The sequence below is a fragment of the Eretmochelys imbricata genome, chromosome 27 (assembly GCF_965152235.1).
Source record: "Eretmochelys imbricata isolate rEreImb1 chromosome 27, rEreImb1.hap1, whole genome shotgun sequence".
NCBI lineage: Eukaryota > Metazoa > Chordata > Testudines > Cheloniidae > Eretmochelys > Eretmochelys imbricata.
In genome coordinates, this window is record NC_135598.1 from 9,196,920 (window position 1) to 9,217,504 (window position 20,585).

Below are 20,585 nucleotides of genomic sequence, written 5' to 3' on the forward strand. Positions count from 1 at the left end.
CCCCAATCGCCTTTTCCCCATGCATCTTGCTGTCCCACCACACCATTGCACACGCACACCATTGCTCACACTGGGCGTGTGCACACCCGCTGGTCACTTTGCAGCACATTTGCTTCTCACTCAGGTGTGCGTGGCCACGTACGCTCACCCACCCCCTCCCGCCCCAGCCCACTCACTGATTTGCTCCTTGTACGTGGGGTCCCCAGCACTCTGGTTGTAGGAGAAGCAGATCTGCACCTGGATGCTGCGGGGGCGAGAGAGGAGGCCGGGGTCAGCGACAGCAGGATGGGGCAGGATCCCAGACACGTCCCATTCGCTCTGGCCGCAGACACAGAGCCCACACGGCTGCTACGGGAACAGGGACCGCAGGGCTCTTCCTTGCCCACGCAGAGCTAGCCCCATGAGCCCCGGGGCGCTATTCAGGGGCCCTGCCACCCGGGGGGGCACGGATGACGATTTTGGGGGGACCCTTACCAGGAGTGTGGGGTGCACTTGGCCGGGTCCACCAGGCTGGGGCTCACCGTGAAGGTTTTGTTCAAGATGTTGATCACAGGTCGAGCTCTGGGCAGGCAGAGAAAGGGAAGAGATCAGCCGAGCCTCCCTCCCACCAGGAACCGCCGCCAGCTCTGCCCACCAGCGCCAGGAGCTGCCCGACGCCACCCTGCTCTGCAGCAGCCCAGTGCTCCCACCTCCCAGCAGGGGGTGGGCTTTGGGGGGCACAGTGGAGGGTTTTGGGTGGCGGTGAGGGCAGTCTCTGTCCCATATAGAGGCTGGGATTCTCCTTTCTCATCACACCATTCATGGCTCCTTCTCAGCGCAAGGCCCCTCCGTGGCTCAGGGGACCCAAAATCTTGGGGTTCAGGGCTAGAGGGCTCAGGGAGCTGGCAGAGGGATATTGAGCCTTTCCCCTGCTTTCAATGCACCCCAAGACAGGAGTGGCTGAAAGAGGTCCGCTGTCTGGTCAGGGGGCCTGGGTGACATGAGCGCGGAGGGATTTGGGGCACCAGCCCTGTCCTTGTTCGGACTGATGGTTGGCGAAGGGCTCAATGGGCCATGGAGGCGAACGCCCCACTGGCGCCTGTAGGGGGCAGTTGTGCAATACCCTGAGTCTCCCTCTTTTGCCACCCCCAGACCCCCTCAATCCCACCCCGTACCTACACCTGCTTCTGACTCCTGTTCAAGCGGAGCAGCTGGTGCCTCTGCTGAAGGTCCCCGGTTCAATCCCCACTGAAGCCACCAGAGCCCCCCCCGCCCCACACACACTACACCCCATGCTGAGCCCCACACAATCCCCCTGTACTTGTGGGTCCAGAGACCAGCCTCATAACAGCACCTGCCCCTAAGAAGCCACCCTCGGCCTACCCCTGCAGGGGAAAGGTTGCCCTGGCAGCATGCCCTGTCCCAACCCCAAACCCCCTTACCTGAGCAGAGCTATCTGCTCTGACAAGCTCCCCACTAGCAGATCCGGGTAGGAATTTCCGTCTACGTCCAGCCCCCCACTCAGGGAGTACCCGAAGGTCTGGATGCCGGACGGGCCCAGCTCTGCCCCGCTGATCACCTGCAGGGCAGGGGATGGGGGAGGAAAGGGAGTCACCCGTGGCCGCTCCAGGACCACCACCACCCCGCACCCCCGGGCCAGCAGTTCAGTCTGGCAGGACCCTGGGGACATCCTGGGAATCCCAACTGCCTTTGCCCCATCCCACCACCCTTCTAGGACCATCCCATCCCACAGCCATCATCCACCCCCAGATTAGGGAGGGGAGCATTCTCCAGCCTGTTCCTGATGCCAAAGCTTCCCTGGCGGGGGAGTGGGGAGGGATTGTGCCAGGTGGGGCCACCCCACAGCTCCCTCCCTGGCCAGAACTTGGCTCTGCCCAATGGAATTCGCCCTTTGCAAAGCGCCCCCTAGGGGGGACATGGGGTGCGCAAGGTGCCTTTACCTGCCGGGGCTCGGCCACCAGCCCCCCTGAGCTGCTGTGGTAGATGTAAACCTTGCCAGGGCCCTCGAAGGGAGCCCCAATGGCGATATCTGTGGGGAGAGGCAAAGGGTCACACAAGCTCCACCAGAGACCCCAGCTCCTCCAGCCCCACAGAAGCCACCTCCAGCACCTCACTAAATCCCCACCACTCATGAGCCACCCCAAAGGCACCCCATTCCCCCAACCCCACAGACCACCCTGAGCCCCCCAACCCCCACACCAGCCCCAGTGCCACCCCATACCTCCACACCACCCCCTGAATCCCCGAACCACCCCAAGCCAGCCATACCCCCCAAACCCCACACCTGCCCCAGTGCCACCCCATACCCCCCAACCCCATACAACCTCATACCCTGACTAAACCCTATGCCACTCCCAGAGCCCCCCACTGCCACTGCACACCCAGACTAAACCCCACGCACACCAGAGCCCCCGATCCCACCCCAGAGCCAACCCATACCTCCACACCACCCCTGAGCAACCCATACCCACAAACTCCACACCACCTCCTGAATCCCCCAAACCCCACACTACCCCGAGCCACCCCATAGCTCCCAAGCCCCACACCATCCTGAGCTCCCCCATACCCACACAACCCCCACACACACCAGAGTCCTTTAATCCCACCCCAGAGCCTTCTCATACCCCCAGCGCACCCCCAAACCCCACCGCACCCCAAACCCTGCAACCACCCCCCCACCACACCCTCCCAGCTACCTCTTCCAAGAGCCACCCTTATACCTCCCTGGCCCCATGGCACTCTAGTGCCCCGCGGACATTGAGTGAGATCTCCCATCACAAGCCCCCCGAGTGGGAGGGGAAGCCCCACGCACCCTGGAAGCCGTCCTGGTTGACGTCCCCGATGCTGGCCACAGCAAAGCCGAAGGCTGAGTTGCTGGGTCCCTTCAGAACCAGGCTGGACCAGTTCTGGAAGCGGCCGGCCTCATTCATGTACACGTAGACGGCGCCGCCCACCTCTTGCTTCCTCTCAAAGTAGTACGGGGCCCCAATCACCAGGTCCTGCCACCTGCCAGCGGGGACAGGAAGGGCGGGGTCAGGGCCAAGGGGCAACAGCAGGGCCAGGGGCCAAGGACGACTATGATGGTGGATCAGACCTGGTCAGTGCTCTGGAGACCTCCCCGCCCCAAAGAGATGGGCTATGGAGACCCCCCACCAAAGCTACAGGCTTCAGACACACCCCCTCAAAGCTATGGGCCATGGCGATCCCCCAAAGCTATGGGCCCCCCTCAAAGCTGTGGGCTATGGAGATCTCCCAAAGCTATGGGCCCCCCTCGAAGCTATGGAGATCTCCCCAAAGCTATGGGGATCCCTCTCCTCAAAGCTATGGAGCCCCCCCAACTCCAAACTCTGGGCCCCCATTGAAGCTATGGGCTATGGAGATCCCCCCGAGCTATTGTCTACAGAGACCCCCTCAACGCTATGGAGCCCCCTCAAAGCTATGGAGATCCTGGGTCTCCCTGTGGAGTCACCAACCCATGAAGGTCTCCGTCATGCAGAGGAGCCCCTCTCCTCAGGCCGCTCCCGCTCGCAGGGCTGCAGAGCTCACCCATCATTATCGAGGTCGGCCAGGGCGATGGCGCTCCCGAAGTAGGAGCCCACCTGCTCCCCAGGCAGCACCAGGCTCTTCTCCAGGGTGTTGCGGGTGTCCGTCAGCAGGTACACGGCGCCCGCGTGCTGGTGACGGGGAGCTCCAGTGACAAGGGTCACCTGGCTCTGGTGCAGGACGGCGCTGGCGGCTTGGACCGTGTAGCCTGGAGCAGGGTGGGGATAGGCGTCAGGCCTTGGGAGCTGCAGGGCCCCTCGCTGGGAGGGGCGGGGGGGGGATCACAACCTGGGGGGATCCAGTGCAGTGGGGATCCCAGGCAAAGCACAGCTGGGACGGACCCTAGCTAGCAGCTACGGACAGCGGCATTGCCCAGAGTGTGAGTCTTTGCATGGACAAAGAACTGGTGCCAACCCTGGTCCCAACCCTGAATGGACCCATTGGGGGGGACAGGGCTGTGTGGGCCAAAGCACCAAAGCCCACTGGAGTCTTAAACAGGCTTTAGACCCGCCAGACTGATCCCCTGGCAAGCTGATGCCCTCTCTGTACCACCAGTGCACTTGTAGGCTGCCTAGTGGCAGGGCAAGCTGCCCCCCTAGCCCTGGCCTAGAGGGACCCACCCTCGGCATGAGCTGTCTCTGGTCCAGGCAGCCCTTGGCCTCCCTGCTGAGGCTGACAGCCAAGGGGACAATTAGCAGCAGTGGGTTTGGCGTGGAGGATGCTGGGAAGTGGACCGAGGCCCAGCAAGCTCATGGCACGTAGGCTGCAAAGGCCCCCACAAAAGACACCGTCGCCAGCATCCTCCTGGCCCGGGGGAGATTTCACTGCCAGCCCCAGAGGGTCAGGGAAGCGTCTGGGCTTTAAAGGTGCTTCCCTGTTCCAGTTCCCATTTCAGCATGTGTCTGTGGGGAAAGGGGCATCAGAGCGGGATTCCCTCTGGCTCCCAGCCCGCTAACAGCAATGGCTGAAGCACCCCGCTAGGCTGGACCTGAGTGGCATGACTCCGATGCCGGGAGCACCTGGGCTTGCCAGCAGGAAGGCCAGGCCCACCGCGCTGCATCGGAACTCCCTCGCAGGAACAATGAGGAAACCAGACAGCCAGTTTACACCTGGGGAAACTGAGGCACAGAGCGGCTGTCTGACTTGCCCAGGGATCCTATAGGGAGACAGTGGCAGAGCTGGGACTAGAACCCAGGTCTCTTGAGGCCCTGTGCCCTTCTCTATCCCCACCCCCCACGTTGTTACATGGGGAGGGCAAGGGGGTGGGGGGAGGGGGGGAGGACGTCCCTTCCAGACGCAGCGGAAGGTACCTATGTAGATGTTGCCGTTGTCATGGTTGGGGTAGGAGAAGTCGACCAGGTCCCAGCTATCTCGCTGCAGAACGTAGTTCGTCCCTGCAGCCGGGGAGGGAAACATGGAACAGTTCAAGCCAGAGGCAGGTGGCAGCAGACACAGGAATCTCTCCCCATCCCCATCCCCATCCCCAGCTGCTTCCTGGCCTGTGCTACCTCCCCGGCACAGTCCCTGCCCCTTTCCCTCCCCACCAGCCCTCCGCCCCTGGCAGAGCCACTCAATACTCGTGGTGTCGCCGGCTGAGCATCCCTCGGGCAGCTGCGGCCACATCAAGGGTACGTCTACACTGCGCTAAAAACCCTGCGGCCCCGAGTCTCAGCCTGGATCAGCTAGGTTGGCCTCGGGCTGCGGGAACCTGCAGCGTAGACCTTTGGGCTCAGGCTGGAGCCAGGGCTCTGGGACCGAGCCAGGCCTCTGGGACCCTCCCCACTTGCGGGGTCTCCAAGCCCAGGCTCCAGCCCAAGTCCACACACCAACACTGCAATTTTACAGCCCCACGGTCCGAGTCAGTTGATCCGGGCCAGCTGCGGCCGTGCCGTGGGTCTTTCTCGCGGTGTAGACGTACCCAGAGAGGCCGTGTCGGTCCAGGCAGATGGGCTGGGGGAAGGGCAGTGCCGGGGTGAGGGGGCGGGAGACCCAAAGCAGCCGGCGGCAGCACGGACCTTGCCAGTTGTAGGCGCCCGGGGCCCCGAAGTAGACAGTGTTGGCAGTGAAGCCGCCGCTGGTGCCCATCTGGCACATGCCAGTCTCTTCGGTGTTGGAGTTGCACATCTCATTGTGGTAGGTCTGCCAGTCGTCAGCCAGCTCCAGCTGCAGGTCATTGCCGCGGACGTAGCACTTCCCCACCATGCGCTGCTGGTCTTCGTTGCCAGACAACAGGACCCTAGTGTATCGGTGAGCGCAGGCCTGGGGAGCCAGGAGCATCCGGGGTGAGTACTAAGCACGCTGCTGTCTGGGGCTCGCGGGGCACTGGGGCTACTGCCTAGGGGTTGGTATCCTGGGTCAGCCCAATGGGCCAGAGCTAGCCACCTCCAGCGACACTAGTCCGTATTCCCAGATATCCCACCTCCTACCCAGAGCAGGGGAGAGCAGAAGTCCATATACCGCGGTATCCCAGTCCTGCCACTCCTGCTCAGAGCAGCAGTCCGTATGCCCCCATATCCCACCTCCTGCCACTCCAGGTCAGACCAAGGTCCATCTTCTCCAGTTCCCCACCTCTTGCCCTACTGGATTGGAGCAGTTGTCCATCCTCTGCTGTGTCATACTTTGTCCTGTACCGGATCAAACCAACAGCACGGCAAACCTGATACCCACCTCCAATCAAACCATAGCTCGGGCCCACCTATTCCAGCGTCCTGCCTCCTGCCCCCAGAAATCAGACCAACAGCTCCTCCTGTCTCCTGCCATATCTAATCAGACCCCTGAGTCAAGGCCACCATCTCTTCAAGCCAGAAGAAGGCCTAAACCCTCATGAGACTCTGCAATGCTGTACCCTGGCGTAAGGTGGGATCCCTTCCTGATCCCAGCTGGCAACCAGCATGAGCCCTGGCGCCTGGCAATCACCAGGCCCTTGGAATTAATTTATTACTATTATTTGTATTCCCACAGTCCCAGCCACGGACCCGACCGTGCCAGGTCTGCAGCAGAACAAGAAGTGTAACTGCATATGCTATCCTCATTTCAGCTCAATGCATGCCGGGTAGAAGCAAAAGCTGCATTACCCTTCTTCCCCTCTCTGGTGGGCTGGGAAGGGGAAGCACGCGTACGCCATGCTAACCCAGCGTGGCCCTTTGGGCTCAAACAGTGCTGGCTCATCCATTTAGATTCCCAGGTTCGAGCCCCGCACCCAGCCAGACGAAGGCATAGAAATCATAGGACCGGAAGGGACCTCGAGAGGACTTCTAGTCCCGTCCCCTGCACTCAAGGCAGAACTAAGCTAAACACTGTTACACAGAGGGAGAGATCCAGCCAGAACCAGCAACGCTGGCAGTCTCTAGCGATCGTACTTACATAACCCTATTAGTGCGTTATCTGAGCACCTTTGGTCTATTTATCCTTGTGAGGTACGGCAGCGAAAAACAGAGGAGGACCTCAGAGGCTAAGCGATTTGCCCAAGGTCACACAAACAGTCTGTGGCAGAGAAGGGACATGACCTCTGGTCTCCCAAGCCCTAACCACTGGCCAGCCTTCCTTTCCTCTCCTCTCCCACCTCATGAGATTGTTCCCTGGTCGTAGCCCCCTAGAAGCCAATGGGGTTGGTTGTGGGACATTCTGGGTGGAACGGTCTGCTATTCACTCAGCGCCAGCAGTCGCAGACATCCCCGTTCTGCCCCTTGGGGACCTGCCCTCCCAATCACAGCTGTGGAGATATAGCTCCTGTTACCCAAAGTGCCGTCTTGCCTTTCGGCTAATTTAATTGAGGCCTTTTGAACCAATTTGAGGATTGGCAGATGAGGGGGAAGATGGAAACTGCAGCTCCACGAGCCAGGCAAAGATCTGCCTTGTGAGATGCCAGGGGCAAGGACAGGGGTGTTTGCATGCAAGCTGGGGTGCTCAGTGCATATAGCCCCCGATATCCCACTCCTCCCACTCCAGGTCAGAGCAGCAGTCCACATAGCCCGAGAGCCCACTGCTTAGAAGCAGTGCCAGTGGATGCATGCGTATCGGAGCATGCATGTAGAAAGGGGGATGGGTTGGATGCCAGTGGGCACGGCATAGGTGTGAATGCCCATGCAAAAGATCGGGGTACGTGCATACCTAGGCATGCTCACATGTGTGCAGGGAAGCATGGGTGGGCATTGGCTGGGTAGTTGCGAGGATGGCAGCCGCAACAGGAAAGCCAAGGACGGAAGGATCACGGAGTCTGAACAACGCTGAACATAATTAGTTCCATTTTACAGATGGGCGAACTGAGGCAAGTGATTTGACCATAGTCAAGATCAGGGCAGGAATAGAACCCAGGAGTCCTGATGCACTCCACTGCAGGGGTCTGATTCCCCACCGTCTGTGCACCATGTCTTGCCAGTTACACACCTGCTGGGGGGAGAGGGGGGTTGGCACGGAGCCTGCGGGTGAAGCCGACACTCCGCTCTCTCTGCTCTGGGTCAGATCCCTCCTGGGGCTCAGTCACCTTCAGGGGAGCGCACGGAGTTACGCCAGGGGTGAACATGGCCCGCTATGGATACGGCACAGACATCAGGCACCAAGGCCGTGACACCAGCCGCAAATGTGCTTTAAAGAAGGCAGATGGGTCTGGAACTAGAATCCCTGGGGAAAGGGGGGACAGAGGCGGTAGGGGGAAGCTTCCGGCAAATGGAGTAGGGGCAGAGGAATAGGAGGAGTCGGGGGAGCCCCCACAATATTTCCATTGCGGGGTCGCTAGCCTCCCCTGACCTCCGCCAGGTCTGCCCCCCATTCCTGAGCCTCTGAATTGGGGTTTCGGACAGAGAGCGCGAGCTCAGGAGCAGCCTGGGACCCCTGCCAGCAAAGGGATAGGAGAGAGAGCAAATGATCCATAGCCCATCACCGAGGTAACTGGGCCCTTTAGGCATCTATGGGCTGATTCTCCATCGCCCCGCGCCTCAGACGTTAACTACACAGGGCAGAGCGGGTGTCAAACGTTACCACGGAGCAGACGGTGAACCATCTGCATGGTATAAACAACGGGGCAACGGACGGCCAGACCCACAGATTCCCGCAGAGCCCAGTTATCACTGGGGTGGGCCATGGACCTCCCAGAGACCGAGCAGAGAGAACTCTGCAGCCAGCCACTCAGCAGAACTGCAACCGGCAACGGTTAAGCCCTGCTCCGCTCTGAATCCCCCAGGGGCTGCCTTCCCCTTTTAGTTCTGGATTGTTTCACGTTCTTTCCCACGCGGCCTCAGCCAGAGGCCAACGGGCTGAGCAGCTGGCACCGAGGTTGTTGCCGGGGTTTGGTTTCCTCCAGGCTGCCATTGCAAGGTGGAAACCGGACCCTCGCTCGGCGAAAGCCCAGGGAAAAGGAACGGATGGGAGCGAAGCCGACGAGACGGTGAGGGAGGGGTGGCGCAGAGAGAGGGAGGCAGTTGCATGGTTTCAAGCCCTAGAGAGAGCTACACCTCTGCAACTAACAGGCACTTGCCTTCTCCTTTAATGCAGAGGGGCTGCCCACAGAGCCTACAGATCCCAGCATGCAATGCTCCATGCAGCAGGCCCTCTGCAGCAAGTTGGCGCATTGCATGCTGGGACTTGTAGTCTCCACAGGCCGCACCTCTCTACCAAGTGTAATTGCAGCTGCAACCTGCTCCATTACATTGCTCTTCTGCAGCCCCTCCTCCTCCATTCATTAATTCACCCTCATATTCCCCCACCCTGTGGGGGCAGTCAATATCGTCAGTCTCATTTTACAGATGGGCAAACTGAGGCAAGTGATTTGACCATAGTCAAGATCAGGGCAGGAATGGAACCTAGGAGTCCTGATGCACAGGGGTCTGATTCCCCACCGCCATGCACCAGGTCCTGCCAGTTACACACCTGAGCAAAGTGCCACCAGCGAGTGACCTGGGGGCATTTCCCACCCACTTTGCCTGGGCATGAAGCCTGACACCGAGGCCGGCAGTGGAGAAGCAGGCCTGGTGTCCCCAGCTCTAAACACTAGGCCATGCTCCCTTCCCTCGTTTTGAATTTGCTTTGCACTGGTGTAAATGCTGTGCAAGGCACGTGCAATGGTGAATCGTGTCCTAGGTGTGACGCTCAGGCTCCCCCACCAAAGCCCCTCAAGGTATCCCAGCAGGCCACACTCACCAGCACTCTCCCCGAGGGCTGTCTCTGGCTAGCGATGGTCACCCCCAGCCACATGTCCTCAATGATGTTCTTCCGCGGTTCACCTGAGCACATGGAGCAGAGAAGACAATGACGCACGAGCAGTTATGGCACGAGAATGCGTAGCCCCCTCCCCTGCTCATGTGCCTGCCCTCAAATAATGCAATCGGGACATGGATCCCCCCAGCAAAAGACCCTCCCGGGCAGGGCTGGAGTCCCCCAGCCCTCTGCAGCATGTCATTGCCATGAGTGAGTCACCACAGAAGAGCATGGGACAGTGCACAGGGAAAGCCCAGGACTGGGAAAACATGGGGCTGCCTGCCCAGGAGAGCATGCTACCGTGGGGCAGGGCTGGGGGAACAGACAGAGCTTGGGGTGGAGAAGGGGACATGTACGCAGTGAGAAAGGAGTTGTTCTCTCCTCCCTTTCGGAAGCCCTGCCCTGGACAGCCCGTTATCCAGCTTGGGTTCAGCTCTTAAATGGTTAACAGGACCCTCGCTGCACCCCGTGGCTCCCCCGTCTGCCAGCGGAGAGAGGACAGAATGGGGTCAGGCGTCTGAAGACAGCACATCCCCAGAGGGGGAGCATCACCCAAGATGGGTGGTATTTAACCCCCACCTCCCGAGTTGCTAGGCTGGCTGGGGGTGGGTTGCCCTGGGTGGGGCGAAGGGGGCTGAGAAGCGCTGGCATACTCTTCTCCTCGATGTCCACTCGCTTGCAGTCGTTCGTGGAGACACTCAGGGGGCAGGAATACATGGCCCCCGTCCGCGTGGCGTTCTCCGTCCCAGCTGCCACGTCCTGGGGCGCTCCAGCCAGCAGCCTGCCAAAGACACAAGGGAGCAAAGGAGCTCAGAGGCCTGGGAATCGTAACCCTAGTGCTTTGCACCCTCCCTAGAGCAGCCTTCCCCCCTGGGATCGCACAGTGCTGTGCAAGTGTTAAATCCTTCCTTGCAACGCCCCCCACCCCCCACTACACACACAGAGGCAGCAAAAAGAGAATCAACTTCACTCAGCAGCAAAATGCAGCCACCTCTGGGGTGGAACGTGGCTGCTGCTTAACAGCACACAGCAATGTACCATAACGGGCAAGAAGCTTACAGGGGGCCTCGGACCCCCGTTGTTATTGTTACAGTAGTGCCTGAAGGCCCTGAGATTGGGCTAGGGATGTACGAACACCTAGCTAGAGACAAGCCTGGAGGGAACACGGCTGCTCACCAGTGGGAGAGCTGTTTGTCACAAGGCCGTGCTGGCCGCAGGCAGACTGCAGTCTGCACGCAGGCCCCAAAGCAATCCACACCAAAGCCCGCACTGGCCTTTCCCCAGGGACCAGCATACCAGGAGCTAATCCTGAATGCAGCCTGCCGGGGGAAAGGGCAGCCGGAGCTGCATCGGGCCAGCCAGCCTGCTCTGCCCGTTGATCAGCTGGGCATTCTCCTGTCAGCAGCTCATCTCTGTGTCAGTCAGACCGTCTGTCACCGAGTGCTCGTCCCCCGAGCCCCATTGCCCCACTGTCAGTCCGACTGTCCGTCGTCAAGGGCTCGTTCCCCGAACCTCATCGCCAGTCAGACTGTACGTCACTGAGGGCTTGTTCCTTGACCACACTGCTCTAGTGTCAGACTGTCTATCATCCAGGGCTTGTCCCCCAAAACCCATTGCTCTAGCATCAGTCGGACTCTCCGTCACCGAGGGCTCGTCCCCCAAATCCCATTGCTCCTGCGTCAGTCGGACTGTCTGTCACCGAGCGCTGAGATTACTATTACACTCTAGATCTGTTTACATAATTTCACTCGTTCCCTGTTTCGGCGGGAGCAGCAGCAGGAAGCTCTATTGCCATGGATAGGTATTATTTACGTGTGTGCGCGTAGGGGTGGGATGCCAAAGAGCCCATCTCAATATTAATTCACTGCAGTTAACATCTCCCTTCCTGCTTCCTGCCAGCTGCGCGCCTTGCCTGCTACCGCTCACGGAGAGTCAGCCAGGTCGCACCGGAGAGTACTTCAGCCGGCCCCGAGATGTCTTCATACAGGACAGGGAGCTACGCCCCAAAACGTCAACCTTCCTCGCACCCTCCTCCTCCTCAAGGAACAGATCAGGGCAAGCGTTTCCTAACAGCTACACTTCCCAGGTGATGCAGGAATGGGGCCCCACTAGGAGAGGCAGCTGGGTGTCACCATGACAAAATTATCTCCCCCCACCACTCAATGTCTCCCCGTTAGGAGGCTGCGTATGATTGAGAGGGACGAGGCATCAGGGAGGGAAGAAGCCGAGATTTGATCCCATCTGGATTCCTGGGCCCCCCAGAGGAGTTCATTGCCCCTCTGCTGTGCGAGATGGCAGGTGGCATCCATCCACCAGAAGCCAAAGCACACATCCCATCCCACCGGGCACCCCCTAAAGGAGTCGGTGGAATAGCCCCGGGCTGGACAACGAGGGTTTGTACAGACAGGCGCTCTCAGCCCTCCCTGGATCCATTTCTCCACCGCTCTCTCTAAGCTGGCTCTAAACCCCGATGCAGACCAGTGTGCGGGAACAGGATGAGACCCAAGGTCCAGCTAACCCAGTAGCCCATCTCTGACCGTGGCCAGTACCAGAGGAAGGTGCAAGATCCACAGAGTCGGCAGCTGTGGGGTAATATCTGCCCCACAAGAAGGTCTCATCCTGACCTCTGACAGAGATCAGCTGAAGCCCCCTAGCCCCACAGTTAAGATCTCTTCCAAACTGTCTGTTGTCGGCCTCCGCTGCACACAGTGGCGGGGCAGATGAGGCAGGTTAGGTGGCTGGTTTTACAGTCACTTCTCGGGAGGCAGATTTCCACTTTAAACAGCAAATCACTGCTTAAGTGTTTAGGTCCAGTACCGGATTTACAATGGCACCAGCGGCCCCATGGAGCCGGGCCCATGCTCAGAAGGGGGCCCCAGCCTGCTCTCCTTGCCCTGTGCCCTGAGACCCTGCCAGCCCATTGGATTCCCCTGCCCCACCATTTGCTCCTCTCGGCCTGCCCGCTGGCCAGCCGAGGGCTCCTCTCCACCCCCCCTGGCCCCACCCCCCAGCTTCTCTCTGCCCCCTGGCTGGACCCCAGGGCACCTCCGGCTCCGGGCTGTCTCTGCTTCCCACCACCTGTGGGGCCCCACCTGTCTCCCCGGAGCTGAGCCACCTGGGACTGGAGCAGAAGCCTGGCCAGTCTCGGCAGTCAGGGGCAGGGGGACAGTGTGGGGGGCTTGGCTGGGCCCCTCCAGGCAAGTGGGTACTGAGGGAGCCCGGCCGGGGCAGACCCTCGCGCCAGACACAGTTGCCTCCCAGCAGGGCCAGTAAGTGCAGCCAGGAGGCAGGGAGTGGGTAGTCTGGGGGTGGGGGGTGCTGGGCTGTAAGGGGGCGGGGAGGATCTGGGTATGCTGGGGCACTAGAGAGTGGGGGATTTGTGGGGGGTGCTGGGCAGAGCAAGTCCAGGGGGGGCTCTGGCCATAGGGAGTCAGGAGGGTGCTGGGCTGGGCGGCTGTGTGGCATGCCACAGGCCCACCCCCCCACAGGAAGGGGCACGTTGGCAGCACAGGGCCGGGCAGGACACTGGGCATCTGGCAAAAAAGTAGCGTCCTCGTACTAGGCTGGGCGGAGCGGGGCCGCTCCTGCCATATCATGCCCCTGGCCAGCCCCTGGCTCCAGGGACTGATCTCCCCGCGCCCTGCGCCATTGCTCCCATGGGGGCCCACCAATATATTTGGCGCTGGGCCCACAAAAGGTTAATCTGGCCCTGTTTAGGGCGGGGTGAGACCGCACTGTGGCGAAATTTATGCCCCCCCCCAATATTCAACCGTTTCAGCTGCAGCTTTCTTTACATTCTTGCGCAGAAGTAGGCTCCTTCCGCAGCTCGGCTCTCCAGAGGTTCCAGCAACTTTCCACCAACTTGGAGGAAGGTGGGAAGACCACACAGCCCGGCCTGGAAGCTGGATGGAGATCAAAAGCCTATGCCAAGAAACCCAGGGTGGTTTGGCTTTTGCAGAATCTCACTCTGGGTTTGCAAGCCCAAAACCAAGTGGGAATTAGATCCGACTCCCATCTTCTCCGGTCCAGCCAAGACCAGGGGAATTTCTCTCTCTCTGTCCAGTTAACTCCACATCAGTAAGTATCTGAGCATCTCCCGAACCCAGATGGATCGATCCTCACAGCCCCCTTTGCAAGGTAGGGAAATATTATTAGACCTGCACAGAGATGGGGAAACTGAGGCACAGAGCGATTAAGTGACTTGCCTTCGGTCTCATCAAGAGTCTGTGGCAGAATCTGGAGTAGAACCCATGTCTCGCCCATTGCCCGCCTGTCACAGCACACTCATCTACTCCAATCCCAGGGCACAGATGGCAGCCTGGGGGTGGGGGGAGGGTAGTTATTGAAATTCTACCTGTCTGTCTAAGGTATTTAGATGGGTCCCGGTGCCATATCATCTGCACCTCACAATCGCCACTGTACGTACCCTCATGACACTCCAGGGAGGCTGGGCACCACGGTTATTGTTTTACAGGCGAGAACCAAGGCCCAGGGAGGCTAACAGAAGTTAAGGGCTGAAATACCTTTGAGGATCTGGACCCAAGGCTGTAATGGAACAGGAATCTGGGTCTCCCAAGTCCTAGGCTAGGGCCCACTGGCCCATCCTCGCTCTCTAGTCAGTTATATTTGCATGGGTGCCGGCGACGTACGGCATTTATATCCTAGATGTGTGTGTGCGTGTCTTTCAATTACACCCTGGATATGTACCACATGTGCTGTCTGGTGTCGATTTGTTTCTCTTTACCACACAGCTGTCAAACAAGAGACAGACGGAGAAAGGGTTGATAATAGCTGCTGGTGGGGGAGGGAGGGAGAGGAACCCGTTTCCAGCTGAGATGCAGAGTTAAGGGGGCTGGGAGATACTGGGACGGCTTGCACTGCGGCGGAGAAGGGTCTCAGACCCGCCCTGCTGGAGCAACGGGAAAGAAGCCAGAGGGATTAAGTGACTTGTCCAAGGTCCAACAGGGAGGCTGTGGCAGAGCCTGGAATAGACCGCCCCCCCCCCCCGACAAACACACACACACACATATCTGCGGTATGAATTTAAACCTTCCCAGAGCACCGGGACTGCGAGGGTGGAAAGCAGCCAAGCTGAGTTAGCTCTGAGTCAGAGCTGGCTGCCTGAGATGGAAGAGGTGAGTCCTTCCCCCACTCACCCACCTGCTGTTCCCTTTCCTGGGCGAGTCCCGGCAGGTCCATGGTGCATATGGGGCTGCGGACTTGCCGGAAGGCACAGGCAGATAGCAGCGGCCTGCTTATCGAGTGACTCAGGTGCCCACGGCTCAGGAGGGGAAATATTTTCCTGACAAGTCACTCCACTTCCAGCTTCACTCACACAGGATGCCAGGGTCAGAGGGGGGTGAGTCAGCTTCCCTGTGCCAGGGCCTCATGCCAACGGGGAGTGCAAAGGCAAGGGGCGGGGGCATCCAGGGGCAACGGAGTCTTTTCAAATCAGCAGCACAGAGCCATTTAAGGAAGGTGCCCAGGACCCCAGCTGCAGGGGAAATTGACAATCATGGGGGAGCGGCCAGTTCCGAGTCCAGAATGAATTCGTCCCTAGATGCACCAGAGCAGATCTTGCTTTATTTTCCCCAAGCTGGGTACTTTAGCACAATATTTGGTACCTGCGCCTGGGAAGGGTCTGTCGGAGCGCTGAGGTGGCCTCCCCAAGAGAGCGAGGTATTGTAGGAGGGATTCGGGACAGGCCTGAATCACCCACCCCTGCCAAAGGTGAATTTCAGATCCCAAACTCAACTTTGCAAGCTCAGGCAGAGCAGGGTGATTCCGAATCAACGGCCAGGAGGCAGGCCCACGAACGCGGACCCTGCCACCGGACAGCAGCAGGCAAGCTGGGTTCTCCACAGAGATCAGCCCTCCTGGCAGGACAAGTCCATATGCCCGATGCTCTTGGCAGTTACAGGAAACATGCTGCCATTCAGGGCGAGGAGCGCTAGCCCCAGCTACAAAGGGTTAAACGACCCATCACTTCCTCAGCAGATTCATGTCCCACATAGGTAGCGACTGCTGACTCCTCCCGTCTGATGGCTCTTGGGTGATAGGAGTTTGGGGGTTCTCAGTCCATGCTGGGCCAGTGCCCACATGCACATGCCCCCCCACCACTGCAGCTGGGATTAATTGCTCCCGGGGAGTCAGGCCCAGGGGAGAGGGCTGAATGGGCTGGGAAACTGAGCCCCGCGTCTTGTCACTGTGGGTTGGGATGAGACATGCTGGTGAAACAAGGGTTGAGGACAGATTTCCCCGAGACGGACCGAGAAACAACTCAGGTGCAAAAGGCAAACAGCTGCAGAGAACGGCTACTAGGGCCATCGAAGGAACGGAGAACCAGCCTTACAAGAGGAGACTTAATGAGCTTGGCATAACAACACACAGGCTGAGAGGGATCTGATCGCTCTCTATAAATACATCAGAGGGATAAACACCAGGGAGGGAGAGGAGTTATTTAAGTTAAGGACCATGGCTGGCACAAGAACAAATGGATACAAACTGGCCATCAATAAGTTTAGGCTTAAAATTAGACCAAGGTTTCTGAGCATCAGAGGAGTGAAGTTCTGGAACAGCCTTTCAAGGGGAGCAGTGGGGGCAAAAAAACAAACAAACAAACAAAAAAACCCTAATTTGTTTCAAGATGGAGCTTGATAAGTTTATGGAGGGGACGGTGTACAGAAGTTGCCTACAATGGTAAGTTGCCCATCCATGACTGCTAGTAGCCAATGTGCCATCACTGGCCATTGGAGATACTAGACGGGGAAGGTTCTGAGTTACTACCGCCAATTCTTCCCCGGGTGTCTGGCTGGTGGGTCTCGCCCACGTGCTCAGGGTCTAACTGATCGCCCTATTTCAGATCGGGACGGAATTTTCCGCCAGGTCAGATTGGCAGAGACCCTGGGGAGGTTTCGCCTTCTTCTGTGGCATGGGGCCCAGGTCACCTGCTGGTTTGAACCAGAGTAACGGGAAGTCTCTCGGTCATGATTTGAGGAGGTCAGCAACTCAGCCTACCGCAGGATTGAGCGGGTGAGGGGCTACGGCCTGCAACGTGCAAGGGTCAGACTAGATGACGACGATGCGCCCTGCTGGCCTTCAAGTCTCTGAGTGGTCTGTGTTTGCGCCCCAGGGCGGCATCCGCAGTGAACCCGCGAACGCCAGACCCCGCGTCCTTGGTGCGTGGAGCACAGGGGAGAGGGCTGGAAGAAGCCACAGCCCGGGCTTCCTGCCCACTGCGGCCAGGGCCGAAACCAAAGGGAGCCCGCTCGGAGCTGAGAACGGCCCGGGCACCAGTGCTGTGACCCTGATGCAGGGAGGGGCCCTGCGGGTAAGTGGTTTCTGGCATGCCCAGGAAGGAAGCCCTGGCTGCTGGACGGCGGTTGGGACCGCAGCGCTCAGGGATCGCACCGTCAGATTCCGTCACGCGCCCCCAGCCGGGGCTTGGCCCATCTCAAGGCATCCGGGGAACCTCCTGGCAGGAGGAGCCCATCCCATCACAGAAATCAGACTCCCCTTCCCTGTCTGGAGGCTCAGCCCAGGCCAGGTGGGCCCAGAAGTGCACTGCCTCTTTCTCTACCTTTCAACCCCAGAGCAGATTCTCTCTGCCTCTTCTCAGCCCCTCTCCACGGGAATCAGTGCCAGGCTGGCCTGGACCCTGGGGGGAGGTGGGGAGGGGTTTGGGGGAAGGGGGCTGCAGTCATGGAAGAGCAGGCCGGGGGAGCGGCTCTGCCAAAGGGCAAGTGGCCTGGCGCAGGGCAAGCAGGACCAAGCAGCCAGGAGGTGCCTGGGCCAAAGTACCTGGGCCAGGGGCCCATGAAGAGCCTTCATCGCCCGAGGGAAGCCATCCCACGTGCCAGCTGCCCCCCAGAGCAGGAGAAGCGGGTTGAGTGGGAACCAGCCTGCAGGAGTCAGGGGGTCCCTCTTGCGCAGCAAGAAGAAAATCCGGCTCCAAGGCAACTGCTCGGCAGAGCTGGGCTGAAAAAGCTGCCCTGTGCCAGCTAAGCCAAGAGCGAGCTGTTCAAATAAAGCCCTGGAGCCGGGCCAAGCCCTTGGCACAGAGAGAGAAGCTGGGCCGAAGCCTCACCCCAGCAGTCAGTAGTTAACAGCACATCGGCTTGCAGATCGGCCCCACATCCGCTGGGCAAGAGGTGCCACCCACCCCCTTCCTGGGGCGAGATGGGAGGTGGCAGCCGGGGAGGCGAGAGGGCAGTTTGTCCATCTCCAGTTACTTCCAGACCAGGATCGCCTTTGCCACCATTAAGGAATTCAGCTTCACACACACCCCTCCTTTGTGGGAGTTAAGTCATTATTATCCCCATTTTACGGAAAGGGAAACTGAGGCACAGAGAGGGGAAAGGACTCACCCAAGGTCACACAACCAGTCAGTGGCGGAGCTGGGACTGGAACCCAGGGTCCTGGAGTCCCCTGCTTTAACCACTAGACAACGGCCCCTCCCAGAGCCAAAAGCAGAACCCAAGAGTGCAGGGTCCTAGTTACCTGCTCTAACCACTAGCCCCACGTTGGGGCATCGAGGACACGAACATCATCACCACAAGCAGATGGCGGGGCATTTGTCAGCAGACGGAGCCGCGGGGCCCAGGGAGCAGCGGCCGTGATGTCAGAGGGGATGGGCGCCACCCACGCAGGAACTTGTGGGCACATGTCTGGCAGGGCAAGATAAAGCAAATCCCTTCCTCCTAGGGCTCATCCACCCGCACCCGGCAAAGGACAAGAACAACTCCAAACAGGGAACGGGGGCATGCACATCCCTCAGGCAGCTGAGAGACCAAGAAGGAGGTGGTGTAGGATCCCGGGGGGAACACAGAAGGGGGGGGGGGGGCTTTCCAGAGCAGGGACTAGATCCCCTAGGAAAGTGGGGTAGAGAGACAATGCCAATCGAGCCCAAATGCACGTGTATTGCTTCCCGTCCCCAGGAGAAGGTGGCAAGGGTGGAGTTCGGGGATGAGATGGGCTGCAGAAACAGGGATTAAACGAACCCTCAACAGAAAGCAACTGAAGGAGCAAGGATGGTCCAGTGGTTAGAGCACTAGCCTGGGACTCAGGAGGTCTGGCGTCAATTCCCGGCTCTGCCACAGCCACCCAGTTTGACCTTGGGCAAGTTACTCAGTCTCTCTGTCCTCAGCTCCCATCTGTGACATGGGGGGGGGATGATACCAGCTTTGCCCTGCCCCACAAAGTGGGCTAAGGGATAAATACGTGAAAACTGGGTGGTTTGATGGAGGCCCTAGAATATTGCAGAATAGGGTGACCAGAGGTCCCAATTGTATAGGGACAGCCCCGATATTTGGGGCTTTGTCTTATATGGGTGCCTATTACTCCCCTCCCCCCTGATTTTTCACACTTGCTGTCTGGTCCCCCTACTTCAGAAGAGCCTCTTCATCTTCCCGCAGAGGAAGACAAAACTGAATGCACGTGGATCGCCTCCCAGCCCCAGGAGTAGGGGGCCAGGGTGGAGCTGGGGGTGTCCATCCATGAAGCAAGGCAAAGGTAACCTAGGCAGCAGGGTGATCTGGGACCGCTACTGTCTCATTGTTTCCTTGTGCTCCTTGATCTGGTTTCAGCCATCTCTGGCGCTGGATCCTTGGGGCAGGGGCTGGCTTTTTGTACAGCGCCTAACACAGCGGGGGCCTGGCCGAGGACGGAGGCTCCCACATAAGCCTCAAAAGGTCACAGAGAACAAATTCTTCTCCTGCAGAAGGGGTGGGGGGGACAGCTAGTGAGGAGGAATCTCCAGGTTGCGCAAAGGCAGGGACGGACTTCCCCTCGTACCCCGAAGTGGGTGGTCCTGGCTCGGCAGAGAGAGGGTTGGGGGGCGGGGGGCAGGGAATCTAGCACTAAAGCCGCGTGAATCCCGGCGTGGAGCGAGCGCATTCCTCCCTGCTGCAGGGCTATCATTCACTCTTCTCCCCATTATAAACACATCCCCTGGCCCACCGGGACGCCGGCAGTGGGAGCAACCACCTGATCCTTGCCACTGCCGCACGGCCTTCAGGAGAGAGAACTATCCCCTTGCTGCTCCGAGGCCGGCTTCCCTGCCTGCTAGGCCACCTGCTGCCGCAGAGCTGCAGCCCAGACGCCGGACAAGGGGCTGAGCCCCGTACGGCACATCGACGCTCACCAGCGCTGGGAGGAAGGGGAGGTTTGCTCAGCCAAACTAGCAACCTCCACAGAGCACTCTGAGGGTGAATGTGGGCAGTACGCCCCCACTTCCCCTTTCAGCACCGCTTCTAGCCTCAGGCTTCCTCCTGCCAAGGGAGGCCTGGAGATGCTCTTCCCCTCTGGTCCCGGTGAGGCCGTTCTGGGAAAAATCCAGCCGCCTTTCCTTAGGACAGGTGGTTAAAGCTTTGTCCTCCCACCTGCCCCAACCCCAGACGTTTGTAGGTCTCCTTCCAGGAATGCGGAAGCCTCAGCTGCAGAGTGGGGGTGCAGAGGAAGTGGACGGCAGGGAAATGTAAGCAGATGACAAGCCCTGATGTAGGGGAGAGCCCCCTTCAACCTCTGGACCCCAAGTTCAGAGTTAGGGGTTTCGTTTGATTTCTTCCAAGCAGAAGACTATGAGCCAGGAGAGCTGGGCTCTGTTCCTGGCTGTGGGAGGGGAGTGGGGTCTAGTGGCTAGAGCAGTGGGGACAGAAGCCAGGACGCCTGGGTTCTATTCCTGGCTCTGGAGGTGCGGGACCAATTGAAGAGTTTGGACCCATATCCAATCATTCCAAAAAGCCTCCGATACTTGGGGCGGGGAGGGGGAAGAAAGTTTGTTTCAGTTAGGGTCACCCCCACCGTTCTGGATCCCTGCTCCCCAGGAATTAAAAGACCACCTAAAGCGGGCA

At 59.4% G+C, this 20,585-nt stretch overlaps 1 protein-coding gene across 1 annotated transcript in view; it reads right to left on the reverse strand.

The window, feature by feature from the left end:
* Nucleotides 1–20,585, reverse strand: part of ITGA3 (integrin subunit alpha 3) — a 45,152-nt gene that overhangs the window by 15,505 nt on the left and 9,062 nt on the right. Inside the window, exons 2-11 of the mRNA XM_077806424.1 lie at nucleotides 10,389–10,516; nucleotides 9,679–9,761; nucleotides 5,559–5,802; nucleotides 4,854–4,937; nucleotides 3,547–3,751; nucleotides 2,813–3,006; nucleotides 1,941–2,029; nucleotides 1,422–1,558; nucleotides 475–561; nucleotides 177–244 (exon numbers count right to left, since the gene is read on the reverse strand). Of these exons, the coding sequence (XP_077662550.1) occupies nucleotides 177–244; nucleotides 475–561; nucleotides 1,422–1,558; nucleotides 1,941–2,029; nucleotides 2,813–3,006; nucleotides 3,547–3,751; nucleotides 4,854–4,937; nucleotides 5,559–5,802; nucleotides 9,679–9,761; nucleotides 10,389–10,516 (1,319 nt within the window). The remainder of the gene's footprint in view (nucleotides 1–176; nucleotides 245–474; nucleotides 562–1,421; nucleotides 1,559–1,940; nucleotides 2,030–2,812; nucleotides 3,007–3,546; nucleotides 3,752–4,853; nucleotides 4,938–5,558; nucleotides 5,803–9,678; nucleotides 9,762–10,388; nucleotides 10,517–20,585) is intronic.